Raw genomic sequence first — 14,860 nt, forward strand, 5'->3', positions numbered from 1 at the left:
AAGCATGGTGGCTAAATGTTTTTTTATTTCCTCTCTCACTCAAGTCAATGTTGACACAGAGTCCAGTCAGCTTTTGCTTTTGTGGGAGAAGACTTCAAACTCCTGGACAAGGTGTTTTTCTCATTCACAATGCCTTTGGAAATTTGTGCCGGTTTCATTTCAGTTGGATAAGATGGGCTCAAAGCTAGTTACATGCGTAAGTTGGTATTTGATAACGTCGTCATCTCCTGTCCGGAATTTTGGTCCTGTATTTGAACGGCGTGAATCATCGTCCCGAAGCTTACATGCTTGAGTCCTGATTAATGCAGTAGTATGATGAAACGGAAACATGTGCGTTTCTATGTTACTGATAGGCTAGTCAATATTGTGGTGGTATGGATAGCAGACCGGGTTGAAATAGACGATGGGGAATTTGGTTTGGATTGTTTTTTCAATGCATTAATGAATTATGCAATGCTTTACTGCTTAATTTTTGATGCTGTAAATCTATATGATTTCATCAATGCAATCAGTTGGTATTTTCACATTCCATTTCTGATTTTTAGCTGTGAAAAATGTCCATTTTACCAGCCATGGTCAAAATTCGCATTGTGATGTTTATTCTGTGAGCTGGCGGTTAGGAATTTGATAAACATTATGTAGTTCAGAGGCAAACAGATCTCCTTGGTCAAGAACACTGAATGATTACTCACCGGATTTATGATTTTCGGTGATATTCTTGCCAACTCTGCACTGAACTTGGTGAATATCTGGCACATTTTTATCAGTCTGCTTTTCAGTTTAGGTTCTGTTTTCAGTTTTCACTGTTTACCAAACTATTTTGCGTGTGACATTTTTGAAGAAAAGTGGTCTGTTTTACAAACTATTATCTTTTTGCTCAAGCATCAAGACAAGGAAATATTTTGTGTCAAGTATGATTGTGTATTTGACCTGTTTATTTCTTCATTTTTGGGTAATTTCTGATCTTTCTAGTAGATATTGACACTGTAATAAATAAAATGAAGAAACACGCAAATGCAAACTATTTGTCAAGGTTTTTGGGGTGAATGATGCTGAAAATACATGCAAGGGTATATCAAGATTTCGCAATGATTGTAATATTTTGGTTGTTTCCTGTGCATATGGAATAGCAGATTGATTGAAAAGGTTGTTTAATATCTGTGTAATAGCCTTGTTTGATAATAGTGATTTTGAGCTAACAATGTTTTCAGTAGGGTGAATTGTATGGTAAATGGACTTCTGAGACAGTCTAGTTGTGGCTGAACATCTGTGACATTAATGTGCATTGTCAAGGTGTCATAGAATGTCTCACCACAGGACACAGACTAACACATTAACACAGCAAGACTGTGTGCACTGAGACCTGGAGATTGTTTTTAATTTAGCAGGTTGTGTTGTATACTGTGCCTGTCCCAAAGTGTGTCACCTGCCTTATAAAGCAATGCTTGCTCACCACCAAAACAGGAAAATATTTGGCACATGAACGTTACATACATGATGCATAAATATTTCTATGTTAGAATGATGTTCTGTCAGTTTCTTGGTTACTTGGGCAAGCCTAGTGGTTATACCATTCCCTCATCATGCTGAAGGGTTCGATTTCCCACATGGGTACAATTTATGAGTCTGTTGTACAGACCCCTTAACAAGTATACCCAGTACATTCCATACAAGTCTAGAATGTGTGGCAAAAAACTGAAGAAAGTCTCTGGATTCTTTTCTATTATATTTTATTTCATTTAAAAGCTTTTATTTCCTGTAAAATGTCTTCATTTCTGAGACTAGCTGTTAGTCTTGGGCATAATATGTTAAGCCAGTTTCTGTTTTCCCCAACCATGTTATTGCTGGAATATTTGCTAAAAACAGCGTAAAACCATTCTCACTCAGTCAAAATTGCTTGTAGTAACTGTATTCATCGTCAACAGTGAAAGTTTTTAACTTTCAAATCAACCTGTCATATCTGAAGGCTTGAGTATATTTTTCCATTTGAATGGTGGGATGATGTAAACATTGTAGGCTTGCATTAGTGTAGTGTAGTGTAGTGTAGTGTAGTGTAGTGTAGTGTAGTGTAGTGTAGTGTAGTGTAGTGTAGTGTAGTGTAGTGTAGTGTAGTGTAGTGTAGTGTAGTGTAGTGTAGTGTAGTGTAGTGTAGTGTAGTGTTATATTGTATTATTGTCACATGGGGACTTGTTTCCCTTCGGATGATGTGGTATTTTGGTATTGCAACCACTTTTCATGGGATTAAATAATTATTTTAATTTCAGTACATGTATTTTTGACAAGCTATTTCCATTTTCTGAAGAAAGTCATTGACCAATGCATGTCTCATATTTGGCAAGACTAGATAAATGTAATTTCAGGTTTAAATAAGTGAGTGACTTAAGCTTTGTACTCTTTAGCAATATTCCAGCTTTTCGGCAGCTGTGGGTAAATAATCGAGTCCAGATCAGACAATTTAGTGATCATGTTAAATATGGCAGGTCATGGCTTTCCTTTACAGTAACTTTTTCAGAGAATTTAAGGACTACTGTATTTTTGTGTGAGATATGTTAATTTCATGGACAAGATGTTCATCTGGATGAGTTATGAAATTGACTTTCTTACCCCGCTGAAAGTAGGTCAAGCTGTGACATGATTAATAGCAGGAGTCTTGTGTACTTACCACCTGTCAGAGTGTCTGTTTTGATGTATCTCTGGGTGTCAGAGGTATAAATGTAGGACATTGGTCAGTAGCAAGTGTAATGGAGTATGTTAACGTCAAGCAAGGCTGTATGTAATTCAGTTGGTTTGAGAAAGATTTATTGCATCACTGTGAATATGTCACGTTAACAATATTCCACTAACACTGTGGCAGGGACACCAGAAATGGGCTGCACACATTACATTCAAGTGGAAAATCAAACCTAGGGCTTCAGGATGACAAGTGAACGTTTTAACCTCTAGGCCACCACAACTGCACCCAATTGAATCTTCAGTGTTGAAATATGACTTTGTTTATGAATATGTTTATTGTTTGATGTGTATAGTGTTATATTCATCATCATCATAATAATCAACAGCCCGGATACATTTAGAACAAAACTGATGCACAGATCTCTTTCACGGCTTGCCTTTATGTATTTTGCCAGAAAGGAAATATTTAGCAAGTGCAGATTGTGAGTAAATGAAGCGGTATTAGTGAAGTGTTCAAATGTTTGAAAAGGAGGCCCATATTATTAATATCCCGTGATCAACGGTGTGTCTGTTATCTTTTGATTTGTGTCTTTGTCCACAAATATTGACTGTAGCTATGATTCTAACATTCCCTGACCACAGGAGACGGATTCCATAATGATGTGTGACTCAGGGGCTTGGTTCAGGAAGTCCTGATTTCCTACACTTCACGTGCCTCAGATCAGTGTGGTGTAGTACATGTTCCAGATACTTGTACTACAGAGCATGTGAAGAGCTCTGGATGTGTTTGCTATACCTTACAACTCTGGATATGTTTGCTATACTTCACATGTTCTGGATGAATCCACTGTACTTCACATGCTCTGGATAAATGTACTGTACTCCACATGCTCTGAATAACTTTGCTATACTTAGAATCACATGTTCTGGATGAATTCACTACACTTCACATGCTCTGGATAAATGTACTATACTTCACATGCTCTGAATAACTTTGATATACTTCACTTGTTATGGATGAATTCACGACACCTCACATACTCTTGATTAGTTTGCTATACTTCACATGCTTTTGATAAATGTACTTTACTTCACATGCTCTGGATAGATGTACTATACTTCACATGCTCTGGATAGATGTACTATACTTCACATGCTCTGGATAGATGTACTATACTTCACATGCTCTGGATAAATGTACTATACTTCACATGCTCTGGATAGATGTACTATACTTCACATGCTCTGGATAGATGTACTATACTTCACATGCTCTGGATAGATGTACTATACTTCACATGCTCTGGATAGATGTACTATACTTCACATGCTCTGGATAGATGTACTTATACTTCACATCACATGCTCTTGATAAATGTACTATACTTCACATGCTCTGAATGAGTTTGCTATGCTTAACATGCTCTGGATATATTTGCTATACTTCACATGCCCTGGATAAATGCACTATACTTGACATGCTCTGAATGAGTTTGCTATGCTTAACATGCTCTGGATATATTTGCTATACTTCACATGCTCTGTATGAATCCACTAAACATCACATTCTCTATACTAAACATGCTGTGGATAAGTTTGCTGTAATTTACAACTCTGGATATGTTTGCTATATTTCACATGCTCTGGATAAATTTGCTATACTTTACATTACAGATAAGTTAACTGCACTTTCCATGTTCTGGAGGGGTGTTTGGGTAGCCTGGTGGTTTAAGAGTTCACTTGTGGCACCTAACACAGGGTTCAATACCCCACATGGATAGAATATGTGAAGCCCATTTCTGGTGTCCCTCAAAGTGAGATTGCTGGAATATTGCTTAAAAGCAGGTTAAACATCTTTCACTCACTCTCTACATCTTCCATTTAAGTTTACTACTTATCACAATCTACAGATTAGTTTACTACACTTTGCATGGTCCAGATAACACAGGAAATGTTGCAATGTTTATCCAGGGCTTGTCCAGGCTTAATGAATTCCTTCAATATACCAGCAGTGTGTAGTGAAAATTGATATAGCTTGGATGGTGTCACTGGCAGTGTTTCACAAAGTATGGTGTTAGGAGTATTTAGTTCTCAAGAAATGTTATATTGTTTTGTAGGCATGAGTGACAAATACTGTGTTTCAAGGAATATGTAGCTTGTAATTATTGTTTCCTTTAAGAAGACATCTCTTATACTGATACTGTGCTCTGGCAAAGGTGTCACAAGCATGGTGCTCTTGGAGAAAGTGTCACCAATGGCATTTATAGGTGTCACTATTTTTTGGTTCAGTAAGAATGTGTCAGTAGGATGGTGTGTTCTTTTGAAAAGTATCACTAATATTGTGTTTGATAGGAACATGTAACAAATATTGTGTTTAATAGGATGGTGTCACAAATATTGTGTTTAATAGGATGGTGTCACTAATATTGTGTTTAATAGGATGGTGCCACTTAAATATTGTGTTTGATAGGAACATGTCACAAATATTGTGTTTGATAGGATGGTGTCACAAATATTGTGTTTAATAGGATGGTGTCACTAATATTCTGTTTGATAGGAACATGTCATAAATATTCTGTTTAATAGGATGGTTTCACTAATATTGTGTTTAATAGGAACATGTCACAGATATTGTGTTTACTAGGATGGTGTCACTAATTTTGTGTTTATTAGGAAGGTATCACCAAAATTGTGTTTACTGGGAAAGTGTCACTAATATTATGTTTACTAGGAAGGTGTCACTAATATTGTCTCTATTAGGAAAGTATCACAAATATTGTCTTTAATAGTAAGGTATCACAAATGTTGTGTTTACTGGAAAGGTGTCTCAGATATTGTGTTTACAAGGAAGGTGTCATTGATATTGTGTTTAATAGGAAGGCATCACAAACATTGTGATACGCTTGAGGATGCACTAACATGTTCTCTGTCGGAGGACGTGACAGCATTATCTCTATAAGAGGCTGATCCCAGCATTGTATTATGTACGATGCTGTCACCGCGTCACAAGGAGTGCCAGTGCTTTGGTTAGACGGGGTTATTAAGCAGTCCTATAGAAATGATTCAGTATTCTGGGTTAATATTGAACAATACAACAAAAGTCATTTACATTATTGCTCTGAACTGAACATGCCTTCATAATACATTCAATATCATGATGAGTTTTCCAGATTATAAGGCTGCCTAAAAGAATATTTCTCAGGCACATTTTTTTCAAAAGTGATGAGGGTGTCAGGAGTTCTTTTTTAATTTTTGATAAAAAACAGTAACGAGGGAGGAACAAACTTTTACATTTTTCTCTCAGAAATACAGCTAGGAATGTTTAGCATGTGTCATTGAGTTATAGATTCAGTCGGACTCGTTCTTACAGATATTCATCGTTATAGTGCACAAATGGATAATTGGGATGTGGCAAAGTCAATGAGTTATAGATTCAGTCGGACTCGTTCTTACAGACATTCATCCTTATAGTGCACAAATGGATAATTGGGATGTGGCAAAGTCAATGAGTTATAGATTCAGTCAGACTCGTTCTTACAGATATTCATCCTTATAGTGCACAAATGGATAATTGGGATGTGGCAAAGTCAATGAGTTATAGATTCAGTCAGACTCGTTCTTACAGACATTCATCGTTATAGTGCACAAATGGATAATTGGGATGTGGCAAAGTCAGTGAGTTATAGATTCAATCAGACTCGTTCTTACAGACATTCATCCTTATAGTGCACAAATGGATAATTGGGATGTGGCAAAGTCAATGAGTTATAGGTTCAATCGGACTCGTTCTTACAGACATTCATCGTTATAGTGCACAAATGGATAATTGGGATGTGGCAAAGTCAATGAGTTATAGATTCAGTCGGACTCGTTCTTACAGACATTCATCCTTATAGTGCACAAATGGATAATTGGGATGTGGCAAAGTCAAAATTATTTTTTATAGATGGCAATTAAAAAATGTTGAGTGCACAAATAAAAGTGATGCTCCGATGCCTGAGAAACATTTCACTTTTTTTATTTAGTCTTATTTTGGTCTGAAGAGACAATTCATCATAGAGTATCATATTCCTGCAGTTGAGTTGGTCATGTTTGACGTTGAATTTAGGGTTGAGTAGGAAGTGGACTTCCGAGAAGACAGGCTAGCTAAGTGTGACTCTTCTGCTGTGTTGATTCTAATCTCTGGCCAGGAAATTATTCGATCTTTGTTATCTAACTGGGCAGAGGAATGAGAAGCGATAGACTAACAGCTTGTCTCTGAAATAAACATATATTACAGGAAAAAAAGTTCATCAGAATAAAAAAAGTAATCTTATAGACTTATAGACTTTAATGGACAATTTTTCTAGACTTGCTTGTGCTTTCTTGAATATATTTGCTTCAGGGTTTAATGACAGACTAGAGAAGTGATTGAATGTTGTTACATGTCTCTATCAATATTCCAGCAGTGTCACTGCTGCCTGGACACAGTTGGATCTGTGACAAGTAAACCAGTGAGTGATAGCATGACCATCAGGTCATCATCTCACACATTTGAAAACAAAATCGCACTGCCATGTCACACAGTGTGATAAAGACATCACACACATCGACAGTTCAGCACACATCATCAGATCACACGTATTGCCAGCTTACATGCTGTAACCTCTGAATAATGGTCAATTTAGTCATGTTTAACAAGAGTGGAACATCAACTGAGATCTTTCCATTCTGGCCTTCACCCTCTGACCGGAACTCTCAGATAAATGAAGAATCTTTTTAGACCTTTAGAATTTGGGGTATTTGGGTTATGCAGTTATACATTTGGATCAACAGTTTAAACTAACAAATTGGGTCACAGAGTCTTCAGGGAATAAGAATGATGTTAGTGTTAGCTGCATGCAGGAAATGTTTGTCAGTTGACCTCATTACTTGTGTAAGGCTTGATAGTAATTGAGAACATATCCCCCACTTACTTGTAATGACCTGATTCAGTCCACTACAATGTACTAATAAACCGATCCGCCAATTAGGAAGCTAAGTGGGAGAGTTGAGTAATGGCACAGATCATAACTGTAGCTCACTATGTCAGAACAATTCACATGTCCGTAAGCATGTTAATACCATTTGTGTATGTGGGTTTAATTCATGGTGATGAACTTAATTTGAGCCTTTTGTTGTTTATGATCTGTTCATTAAAGATGTTTCGATAATTTGAGACATTGTTAAGGTTTGGATACCATGTAGTGCACTCTGTGATCTGCCATGACGATAATCAAGGACAGCTATACCTAGCCTTGCTGCAAGTCTGCACTGAATAATAAATCCACAGAGATACAGCAGTTCTGGCCACGTAATTGATAAGTCTATATAAATTTAGAACCTGTCTTCAAAGGGGCTACTTGTTTGTGTTATTTATGAAATCTGGGAATTATGATATAAAGAAATAATTATTCTCTAGAGAATCCATCATACTGTATAGTCAGTTTTTATGTAATTTTTGAGGTCACTGGATAGTCCAAAACAGGTAAAACAGGGCAATGTACATGTAAATATGTCAATTTCCATACAGATGGAATTGACACCTCATGGCTGCTCCACCTATTGTTTCAGCCAGTATTATGCTGTGTTTTCCCATGTTCATGATCTATCTTGACTTAAATCATGACAGTGTTTTGTTGTTGATATGCTGAGGAAGGATATGCGTTTCATGATAGGAATGCTCTTGTCAGTATGGGAGCAGGCTGACCTTGATCAATTCGTCAATACTGATGTTCACATGCTGCCATTGTTGTGGGTGTCAGGGTAGGGCTCCCCCACCTTAACAATGTCACCAGGTACATCCGTGACGAGGGTTGTGTTATAGTGTGTCGTAGTTGCGGTAGGAAAGTCTTGGGGTTTGTTGTCTGAGGACATGTTAAGTGCTGTGATAATGGTTATTTGCTAAGCAGATGGTTGGTGGCGTGTTGGTATTTAAGTGAAGTATATAATACAGAGATTAGACTTTGGAGGTTAGTTGTTTAGTATTGAAATTGGCACAAGGGACTGGTTGTTTATTATGGAACGGGTGTGCTGTGGGCGTGTCAGTGGGAGTGGCGTTGGTTCTGTCACATTCTGCTGACACCTAGATTATTATTTTAATTGACATTTGTTCATTACCCATCATTGTAATAAATTACCTGTCCTTAATTACTACTCAGATTTATAATGTCAGTGTTAAATTATTTAATTTTGAAAATTGAGAAAAGTCTTTAATTTTATAATACAGTGTGTGTCTCCATAGTGGTCTGTCATGCTGAAGGCTGAGATTTGATTTCCCACCTGGGTACTATGTGTGAATCCCATTGTGGTGTCTCCCATCATGGTATTACTAGTCGTGCAAAACCAAACTCACTCACTGATGTAGGATAAACTGACTGGAATGATGTTGAAATACTAACTCTCTGTCTTAGTCATATCACACCAAAAGACTTTAAAACATGATAGTTCTTGTTGCCTCCTACTGAGAATTTAGACAGATAAACAGTGACTGGTTTTGACTCAAAGTGTATGTCAGAGTTAAAAACATAGATGGTAGATGGTGAAGATCACTGACTTCTTTGACACATGTCATCATGTCCTAGCTTTGGACATCTGTGCTCATGATGTCAATCACTGGTTTGTTAGGTTCAGACCTGATAAATGTAATGTAGCTGAAAATTGAGTGTTTCACTAAAATACCCTTGAAATAATCAAACAATATACAGCAAAAGGGTTTCTCTGTGGACTAGCCTTATAAAACTGTCTGTTGTCAAGTAGACTGTAGCTCACTCATGCATGCAAGCATTCATGTCGTAAGTAATGTTATACACCAATTTATCTCACCATCTTTTGTCTATATCTGTTCTTACTTAGGTGTGAACTGGTTGGCAATTCATGACTTTTATGACATTGTATATTAGTGAAGGGAATAAGTTGTTACACAAACAGGATAAATATGGACAGGTTTTTTCTGACCTTGACCCAGTTAGTACAGTTACTGCAGGTTACTAGGATAAGCCAAAAAGTGCTGACAGTGACAAAACACAACCCCTTCATCATGGCTGGCAGACAAGTTACATCTGTTTGCCTCAGTAATCTTGTCAGAATAGTGTGGGACCATAGCCTTACCCCTGCTACCACAATATAACATCTGCTGTCAACAACTGTAAAAAAATAAACATTTGTTTTATGTCTATGTAAAACATACTATTTGCTCACACAATCTGAATGTATTGAACTGAAATACCGAACTCCTTAATTTGCCACATATATATTTCTTTCAGCACCTTTTACAACATATTTAATCACTAGTATAATAACTGGCATATATATAGTGTATATGAAAGCCAGCTGTGAGATTATTCAAGGCCTGTCATTTCATCATGTATGACAATCATCTTAAGCAAACTCTAAGATATGATGACGAAAAATATATGAATGTTGTTGCACAATATTTATTATGATGACTTTCGTGTTCAAAAGATGGTGGTGATAGGATGATAGATACAAACATGGAAGCATGAATCATTGTTTGTGATGATGAGCCGTTCCACATCCTGAAAGGAAGTAACTTCATATGTAATGGAAACACGTTACTCATGGCCTTGCAAGATAACACTCTCACTGTAACCTAAAAATGAAACTTCTTAGATATTTCGAAAATCATGACAACATAGTGAATGCATTGTTTGTCAAAATGTGCAATTTTGATAACTCCTGAGTTCTTGTCTTCTTTTAGCGAACATTCATTTACTGAGGTGGGAGGGCATAATGTGTAAAATGTCTGCTTTTCACTCTGAAGATCTGGGTTCGATTCCCCACATGGGTACAATGTGTGAAGCCCATTTCTGGTGTCCCCTGCGGTGATATTGCTGGACTATTATTAAGAGTCTGTAAAACCTAACTCACTCACTGACTCACTAGTGACAATTTGAACTCCACAATATGTGTCAAATATTCATGGCCTCATAATAAAATGAATACTGTGATATTGAACTGAAGGATTGACATTATGCTTGGACCCTTTAGTCTTTATCAGTACATTTATAACACAACGTCTGGATTAAAGTACTTAATGTTATGTGTAGATGTTGAGAAGTCCAGAGTGCTGGTCTCCATACAGTGGTGAACCATTTACACTGAGATACAAGCACATTTCCACAACATTGTGACTTCAAGGTAACAGCAGGCGGGTTGAAATGCCAGCTGAGATTTATGCACCTGCTTTGTGAACAGCCTAATGTGTATCATGGCTTCTTTTACCAGGGCATGAAACTCCTAGAAATTTCAGCCAGACCATAGGCCTGGTTAGATGTAGAACTTGCCAGCCCTGACCAAAACTTACCTGCCCACAAAATATCTTTCATATGCATGTCTAAATTTTAACCAAACCATCAGGAAGGTGAATTTGAGAATTTGGCATTTGTGTTGAAAATAACCCACCTCTCAGGCGGTCAGGCAGACAGGTATTTAGAACACAGCTTTTTACTAGGGAGGGACTTGCCCAATCATCTAAGGCATTGCAGTTCGCAGTATAGGGTTGCCTCTCTTTGCACATCAAAAACCTATAATTTGTGGGTTCAAATCCTGATATGCACAATTGTTTCCTAGGTCTGCTGCACCTGATGTATGTGTGGTAAACTTTGGACTTTCTTCCATTTCAAGCTCACACAATGTGATATAGCAAGAATTCTTCTTCAAAGTGGTGCTGTGACAACTCACTCAGTGATACAGTTAACACATGAAGATCTGGGCTAGAATTGGTCTTTCCCATGCTTGTTCCAAGAGGTGACTAACAAGCTTGTTAGTGGTCAGGCTTGCTGACTTGGTTGATGCATGTCATCATATCCCAATGCTCATGATGTCAATCACTGGTTGTCTTGTACAAAACTGATTCTTAAAATCATTAATCTTTTGCTGGAATATTACTGAATGCCATGTCAAACAGCAAACAAGCAAACAAAGCTGCTGCTTTTGACTCTCTCATCAATACCACTTTGTCAATATTATGTATTATATGATATTGATAGTAACAAACAAACCCATCAAAACTGAAAAGGAACCTCAGGGAGATCAGAGATTCAGAATCTGGGGAAAGTCTAGACTCATCATTTAGGGCTTTAGCATTGCACAGATTGCTAACCAGGAGGAAAAATAATGTGGTTCAGGAACTGTGAGACAGACCATAACTACCTCTAAGACCTTGGTACAAAAACACATGAAAACATGAAACGGTTTGTGTGCTTATAGTGTAAGTTGTCGGAGAGTGTGGGAAAGTGCCTTTGGCTCATTATCTACAACACACGACACAAGTGGTATTTGTAACATATATAGTAACAACTATGCAAAGTCTGGTCTACATCAAAATCATTACACCGTACAGACACGAAACCACAGACAGCTATTTACACAGGCTGAATAACGCTGACTATATGTTATTCAACAGCTGTCAGATGCAGAATATGCAAGGCCTCCATGCTATTCACCATTCATCCAGTCGATCCACATATTGGTCCTGTTACCCATGGATGAGGGATCACCATGCAGGGAGTCTGCAGGTACAACATGAAATGTATCTGCAGGTACTTGTGATACGTGTCGGCAGATGGCAGTGTGATTAGTGTTTTGTGGCCAACACCTAAATGTCAGCATGGGTTCCCACAACACAGGTCACGGCAGGCTACGCATGCACTTTCATTGTAGTCGCTACGTGTGGGGAGAATAAATTGAGCAGCATCTGCTGGGTGGCGCTTGCATCGGCGATAACTTTTTCAGCGGAACAGTTTTTTTTAACTGATGTCTGTTACGTTTTTGCACATTACCTGGAGTTGAGGATAATGTGTTGTTTGAATCAGTTCTGAAGGTTTTTCTTATTCAAATGAAAAGGGTATTTTAAAGTCAGAGGAATAATATATTCCTTCTTTATTGAAAAAAATGGTGTTCAAGTATGAAATGTGTGTAATGCGTGGATGGATATCATGCTGAAGGTCTCTTATTCTCATCTTCAGAGGAAGACAATTTCCAGAAGAAAATAAAGAGAAATATTAATAAAGGAATGCTTTGGTACCAGATCGTTCAAACTGGTTATTTTTCCAATGTTCATTGTTCATGGCCTCTTTTCATGTAAATATTTTTTCTTTTAGGGACACTTTAAGCTTTAAGGTAATTGAGGACCCAAGAGAGTTGAAAAGTCATAAAACATGACAATTGATCAAGTATAGGTTGGACATGTGTGATGATGGTTGAAGCTAAAATACTGATAATAGCAGGGACAAATATCAGACAAATATGAATGCATGTAGTTCAAAAGCTCAGAGCATTCAAACAATGGTTTCTATAAATATTCTTCTAAATAGGAATAGAATACTGTTTGCACTCAGACAGCCTTGTGAGCCAATGCTTTGCAGAATTCTGTCCCTTAGCTATGCCTGGATCCACAGACCATGAGTTCAAATCCAAGATTCACTCTGATGATCATTATTCATCAAGCAGTACCCATATGAATACATTTTGAGGCCATTCACTGAGATGACTTACTGAGTGACTTTTAACCCAACATGCTCACTCTATGAAGTTGAAAAATTTGGAATTTGGACTGTACCCTTGGATATTGGTAGGGGTCATATTGTTTGAAAAACCTAAATAGACAAGTACAGTCAAAGGTCACCGCAATGAGTATATTATCTAATTGTGTGGTTCTGTGCTCAGGAACTAGTCAAACTTCAAGGCTATGAGTCTGAGTGTGAAGACTGGATGTTAAGGGATTTGATATGGAATAGCAGTTCATTCCACAAGCATGGTTCAGCTTATTCAAAGACTTTTTGCCGAAGGTCTTTGTGAGTGATGTAGGTAGGAGCCCCTCTTTAAATATGGGACAGTGACTAAGGTGTGAATAAGGCTGGACAGGTGGGATGGGGCTCATCCTTCCAGACACTTGAACAGGAGTACCAGTATCTTATATACTGGTTATGGTATTCCACTAGCAACCAGTGGAAGGTGACAAGTGGATGGTTACCAGTTACCAGTGGACCAACAAAGGTTTTGCGGGACCGGTATTGTGTGATCATACTTCATGGCTTGTGTGCTCGAAATAATTGTCTCATGTGTTTTATATATGTGTTAGATATATGTCAGTCCATTTTTGTTGTTTTTTCTTGCAACTATCTCACAATGTCTTTCGTTCATTTCAGGCAATAATGAGGGGATCCGAGGGCCCTGGCCGTTCCCTCAGCCCCTCCCCACCAGAACACAGAATCTCCCGCCCTACCTCTGTCATACGCCCCCCAGGGAAACAGATCATACCCCAGGAGTCAATAGCAGTCAACAAAACCTTGGGGGAGGGGGAGTTTGGTGTTGTGCAGCAGGGCGTGTGGACCACAGAAGATGGAGATAAGGTAGGTAGAATTTACCTCCTGTAGTCCGTGCTGAATATAGCCTCTTTGTAATTGTTACATCATAATGGCTAAAGATATTTTGGAGGCTAGCAATTCTGTGTCCATGTCAACACTTATCTGCCAGTTGTGCCATTGTAAAGATCTGGGCTAACTAACATCAAGTCTGGAAGAGACAGTCCAGTGATCAACAGCATCAGCATCCAGACTACCCGATCCCATTAGACGCTTTTTTTGACAAGCATAGGCGCTTTTTGTAGTATTAGCATGGGTTGCTGAAGACCTGTTCTACTCCGGATATGTATGGGTCTTCATGGTAACAATGAGACCCGTTGAGACCTGAAATTCAGAGCCTGGGGAAATCTAGACTTGTTTCATTTAGGGCTTTAGCATTGCAGGGAGGGCTTGGCAGTGGGGGATGAAATGTTGTTCAGGGACTGTGAGGCAGACTAAGATCTGGGTTGAAATGAATCCTCTGCATCTAAGGCTTGTCATAAGATACAAATAAATAAAATACAAATAATCTTACTGACTTGTTTAATGTTAGACTGATGGGATGTTTGATCAAATAGTCAGACCTGATGACTTGGTTGTTATGTGTTGTCGCAACTGCATATATTGATGCTCTTTATGTCAGTCACTGGATTGTCTGATCCAGACTCGATCATGTCATCGAACCTAAACCTGAGGAAATCTAGATTTGCCTCATTTAGAGCTCAAACATTGAAGTGAGGGTTAGACAGTTATTAAAGTAATGTGGTTCAGGGACTGTGAGACACACTATCAACTCAAAAGTG

General features: G+C 38.0%; 1 protein-coding gene across 10 annotated transcripts in view; it reads left to right on the plus strand.

Annotated features, from left to right (window-relative positions):
- LOC137268015 (activated Cdc42 kinase-like) overlaps nucleotides 1-14,860 on the plus strand; it is a 155,426-nt gene that overhangs the window by 108,237 nt on the left and 32,329 nt on the right. For all 10 annotated transcript variants that reach the window (XM_067802503.1, XM_067802502.1, XM_067802506.1 and 7 more), the window contains one exon: nucleotides 13,863-14,066. In XM_067802503.1, the coding sequence (XP_067658604.1) occupies nucleotides 13,863-14,066 (204 nt within the window). The remainder of the gene's footprint in view (nucleotides 1-13,862; nucleotides 14,067-14,860) is intronic.

This window comes from Haliotis asinina, chromosome 16 (genome assembly GCF_037392515.1).
Source record: "Haliotis asinina isolate JCU_RB_2024 chromosome 16, JCU_Hal_asi_v2, whole genome shotgun sequence".
In the NCBI taxonomy this organism is placed as follows: Eukaryota; Metazoa; Mollusca; class Gastropoda; order Lepetellida; family Haliotidae; genus Haliotis; species Haliotis asinina.